We start from the raw sequence: 5,276 nt of genomic DNA, 5'->3' as shown, positions 1-5,276 counted from the left end.
TCCCTTTGTGATTGTCTCTTACTTTTTTAAAAAAAACGACTCAGGTAGCAGAAGTGAAATCCAGTTTCTCTCTGAAGCCCAGGACGACCCACAGAAAAGAAAACCAGACATCAAAAAAGCGAAGCTGATGCTAGGATGGGAGCCTGTGGTGAGTGCAGGGAGCTATGTGGCCCCCTGGGGAAGGGTCTCCTATCTGTTGCATCCCATGTCCTATGGGCACTGGCCCATGTTGGGTGGTCTTGGGTGTCCGGACAGATGTAGGGTTTTCTGTGGCCATTAAAAGAGTCTCTCTCCTATCATGAGTCTCACTTTCTGTATCCGACGAAATGGCTCGGGGCTGCTTGGGCTCTGTTTTCATAAAATCACACACACCCAGCTTAATCGTGGGAGCATTGTCAGGCGGGGGCCTTGACTGGTCCTGACTGCCTCTGGCTACCTGCCTCTTTGGGTGTGCAGGGTTGGGCAAGGGCGAGCCACCTGCAGGTGGAGCCCCTTGTCGTAGTGAGTGAGACTGAAGGGCACGGGAGAAGGTGACCCTGTGGGCCTTCTGTTGCTCTTAGGCTCAATCAGCCCCTCACCCTGTCCTATGAGACACTATGGAATGCAACTGCCCCCCGACCTGTGAACTGGAGCCCCCAGCCTGTTGGTTGCCTCCACCTCCACACTGCCTGCCATGCCATTCCCCCCGTAGGTGATTACAGTCTCTTCCCTTTTCCAAGAGCTGTCCCCCAGGGCTGCGTGTGGTTGCTGCATTCTCATCCTGCAGGTCTCTTGTCCCTCAGAGGCCACCTCCTTTGAGAGGTCTTCCCAGGCCGGCCGCACCTGCAGGAGCAGACCCACCACGCTGTCCATCTGCTGTATCTGGCCGTCCCCTCCTTGCTCATCCCCATGTGTCCCGCTGGAGTGTGGGCTCCCTGGGCCAGAGGCATGTGGCCTCATGCACAGCAGAAGCCCCAGCAGCTGTCACAGCCCAACACACAGTAGGTGCTCGACCAGTGTAGTACCATCCTAGGGATAGCCTGGCACATTGCAACTGCCTGGCTGTCCTGGCACAGTCAGAGAGGCAGGGACATGGCCAAGAGCTAGCTCAGTTTACCTCTTAAAAATATATGTAGTCATGAGAGCTAAGTAGAATTCTAGAATGTTGACCCTTAAAAGGACGTGAGAGTTCCAGTCCCATCCTTACTTTACCTGTGAGGTACAGTCTAAGTGATCTGCTGAAGGCCAGAGAAGTTTGTTAAAACTTGTGGAAATAAAAATATGATTATGCCCAAACTTAACAAAATCTAATAATCCAAGCTGTGCAAAACAAGTTACAGCAAGTGTAGACACAGCTTAGTTTTTGAAGGAATTTGCCTCTGGTCCCTTTGTAAGTAGAACCTATATTTTAAATGAAATATTTGTTAGAGAGGCCAGTGTACATCCCTACATGTTAGCTGTTGGCTTACATTATGTGAGGTGTGTATACAGTCAGTATTTTATGTGGGTGTGTTTATTCGTGTGTGTATGTGTGTGTGTAACAGCATGTCAAGGCATAATTGGCATACAGCACACTGTGTTTAAAATGTACAATTTGACAAGTTTCAACACCTGTGATACTCTCACCACAGAGCTGACAGACAAGCCATGTCAAGGCATAATTGGCATACAGCACACTGTGTTTAAAATGTACAATTTGACAAGTTTCGACACCTGTGATACTCTCACCACAGAGCTGACAGACAAGACCATGTCCCCAGTAGCTCGCCAGTGTCCCCTGGCAGTGCTGCCTCCACACGTCTCCCTTTACACTCCTGAGTACAGCTGACTTGCCTCTGTTTCCTGTTTGCTGCAAAGCAGCTCCCAACTAGGTATCTTTCCATGGTGTGGTGTGAGCACGGTCCCCCTCAGACTCAGTCTCTTAGGTCTGTGGGGTGCACGTGGGCCATCCCTGGAAAAGCGTGGAGGGTTAATGTCACGGTGAGCGTCAGGTGTGCGGGTGAGGTGCAGATCGCCGCCTCAGAGCGTCTTCCCTCCACTCCATGGCAGATGTCTCCTGAAAGATAGGGCAGATATGCATTATTTTAAAAGCAGCCTTTCCGATTGATTGGAACTGGAGTAGATGTTCATACCAGCAAGAGGTAGTTTGGGGTCTTTTGGAGATCAGCGCTCATTTTATGTCAATGAGAGTGTCACTTATTAAATTGTGTACAGTGCATCCTGAAAGCAACTTGGGAAGGACACCTGGCCTTTCCAGGGTGGGCCATGACAGCGTCCTGGGTCTTCAGAAAGAGGCTGATGGACGACTGTACGCCAGCACGTCTTGTGAAGTCTGCTGATATGACCTGTCTGTCTGTCTCTCTTTTCTTTAACAGGTCCCACTGGAGGAAGGTCTAAACAAAGCCATTCACTACTTCCGTAAAGAACTCGAGTACCAGGCAAATAACCAGTACATCCCCAAACCAAAGCCTGCCAGGATAAAAAAAGGACGGACACGCCACAACTGAACCCTCACTCGCAGGGCACAGACCCTGTTTTACACTTGACGGGATGTATTTTTTGTTTTTGTTTCTTAAAAAAAGACTTAAACAGTTGTCATGAAGAACAAACTGGAATTTCATTCTGAGGCTTGCTTTAATGAAATGGATGTGCCTAAAACTCCCCTCAAAAAACTGCAGATTTTGCCTTGCACTTTTTGAATCTTTTTATGTAAAATAGTGTAGATGCATCTCAGCGTATTTTCAAGTTTTTTACCTTGCTGTGAGAGCTTATGTCGTGACTGTCATTGACAGTTTTATTTACTGGTTTCTTTGTGAAGCTGAAAAGGAACATTAAATGAGATGAAAAATACTGATTTTATTTATGAAAGTAGGTACTTATGAGACATTATACTATGCATAAAGAGAAAAGAACCTAGCAGTATTGTCAAGCAGGTGGCGCACTGGCATTTATTTTCAGGCAGATAAAAGAATTCTGTTTGAGAGGTTTATGTTTCTTTTTTTTAACTCAGAATTTTTCCAAGGTCTAGTTTTTAGTTACGAACTTGACTTAAATATCTCTGTTGGTTATCATGATCAAGTATTTTTGAAATCACTACTGTGTTGTGCTGCATATTTGGGGTGGGGGGGATAAAGTTAACATATTCTTGGTTAACCATGGTTAAATATGCTATTTTAATAAAATATTGAAACTCACCAGTCATGGACTTTCAGTTTTAAAGATTAGCTTTCTGATTTTCATGGGGGGGTTGTTGGATTGCTAAGGAAAATATTGGAGAATTTAATTGAAAAGAAAATTCTGAGAACATCTAGGTTCATGTAATTGTGTGGATACTGAAAACGTTTATATGCTACTTGGGCCAAATCTGTGCATATAATATTAACTGCTCTGTGAAGTTTTCAGGTCTTACCTACCTTAGCTTCATTTTTGTGTCCTTTCCTGGCAATATAGACAGAGGTTCTGTGTTGCCAAGGAAGAAATGCCATTTGTCTTAGGTAGAAAGATTTGTGAAGTAGGCTGTTGAGTGAGAACATTGAGAGATTTTGTTTTTATTAAGAGCTCTTTCAAGACTTAGACCTCTTGTAATAAATGCAAGGATAGCAGAGCAAGCTAAAGCAGCACACATTCCATGTTAATTGGTTCTGCATGATGGTGACAAACTCCTGAACATGCGGGCATCAGGGAATGCCGGTGCGGAACAGGCGAGAGGACACTGCTTTGTGTGTCAGGAGCACTTAAAAATGAGAGACCCGGGGCCGGCCCGTGGCGCACTCAGGAGAGTGCGGTGCTGATAACACCAAGGCCACGGGTTGGGATCCCATATAGGGATGGCCGGTTCGCTCACTGGCTGAGCGTGGTGCTGACAACACCAAGCCAAGGGTTAAGATCCCCTTACCGGTCATCTTTTAAAAAAAATAAAAATGGGAGACCCTGTGAATCCTACTCAGTGTAAACTAGACTTGCCTGTCCTTGGGATTTTTTTAAGTGGATGTATTTTTCAAATCAGAATCCCCAGGGCCAGGCCAGGGATGGGAGGCTTTGTTTCTTTGTCATGCTAAATTCCTCAGAAGGTTCTGGAATTGAAGCCAGTGCTGGATTAGATGTAGTATGAGAGAGAAAGGATGGTTTCCTATTTTTAATTTTCATTATTTTGGCTGGAACTAAGTAAGTGCATTTCCTTTACTGAGATGTGAAGAACAGGGCTGGGTAGCATATTTGGCAACTGCTAATGTTGACTCTAGGCCTTGCAGAAGCCGCGTGGACGGGGGTAGCTGGAGTCTCATGCAGCTGAGCTGTGCAGTGTCATGCCAGGGTACCCAAAGGGCAGGGTCCAGAATTCTCTCACCTTGTCACTTGATAATATCTGGAATTCTTCCATGAGATTCATTCTCTTGATTTTCTTACCCATGATTTTCATAAAATATTTTCAGGGGAGGTGGGATGAGGTTGTGTCTAATTCCTTCTAAGGAAAGGAAGGGGTGGTGATGCATCCAGGGAAATGATGTGAGCTTTGAATTAAGCACATGAATGTCCCACTTTGGAGGCCTGGAAGGTGTGAATAGGTGGTGTATTAGGGTTCTCTACAGAGATAGAACCAATGGGATTTGTTTATAAACACATGAGAGGGGACTTATTAGGGGAATTCGCTCACACGATTGTGAAGAGGAATCCCACGATAGGCCATCTGGAAACTGGATGCTGGTGGCATGGCTCAGTCTAAAGCTGATGGTGCCGTTGGTGTAAGTCCTGGAACCCAAGAGCTGAAGAGTCTCAAGCTGTGATGTCCACAGACAAGAGAGAAGAGTGTGTCCCAGCTGCAGCAGAGAGACAGAGAGATTTGCCTTTTTTCTCCATTTGTTCTCTCCAGACCTCCAGTGGATTGGATGGTTCCTTCGCACATTGAGGGCAGGTCTTTCCCACCCAGTCCACGCAAGCTCTCATGCTAATCTCTTCAGGAAACACCCTCATGGACACACCTAAAAAGATAGCTTTACCAGGTTTCTCAGCATTCCTTAATCTAATTCAAGTTGACACCTAGAATTAACCTTCACAGGTGGATAGTTGTGGTCTGAATGTTTGTGTCCCCTGAAGTTCATGTGCTGAAACCTGTTCCCTAATGCAGTAGTACGGAGAGGTGGGGCCTCTGGAAGGTGATGAGATCGTGAGAGTAGAGCCTCGTGAATGGGATTAGTGCCCTGATAAAGGAGGCAAGGGAGCTCAGTTGCCCATTCAGCCACAGCAAGAAGGCGTCGTCTGTGAGGAATGGTCCCTCAAAAGGCACAGGCACCAAGTCTCTC

General features: G+C 46.2%; 1 protein-coding gene across 1 annotated transcript in view; it reads left to right on the top strand.

The window, feature by feature from the left end:
* Positions 1 to 3,178, top strand: part of UXS1 (UDP-glucuronate decarboxylase 1) — a 76,199-nt gene extending 73,021 nt beyond the window's left edge. The window contains exons 10-11 of the mRNA XM_008592578.1: positions 45 to 148; positions 2,355 to 3,178. Of these exons, the coding sequence (XP_008590800.1) occupies positions 45 to 148; positions 2,355 to 2,486 (236 nt within the window). The 3' untranslated portion in view covers positions 2,487 to 3,178. The remainder of the gene's footprint in view (positions 1 to 44; positions 149 to 2,354) is intronic.
* Positions 3,179 to 5,276: the final 2,098 nt, after the last annotated feature.

This window comes from Galeopterus variegatus, unplaced genomic scaffold (assembly GCF_000696425.1).
Source record: "Galeopterus variegatus unplaced genomic scaffold, G_variegatus-3.0.2 Scaffold8044, whole genome shotgun sequence".
NCBI classification, from domain to species: Eukaryota; Metazoa; Chordata; class Mammalia; order Dermoptera; family Cynocephalidae; genus Galeopterus; species Galeopterus variegatus.
The sequence above is the reverse complement of the archived record's forward strand: the minus strand, read 5'-3'. Positions and strand labels throughout refer to the sequence as shown.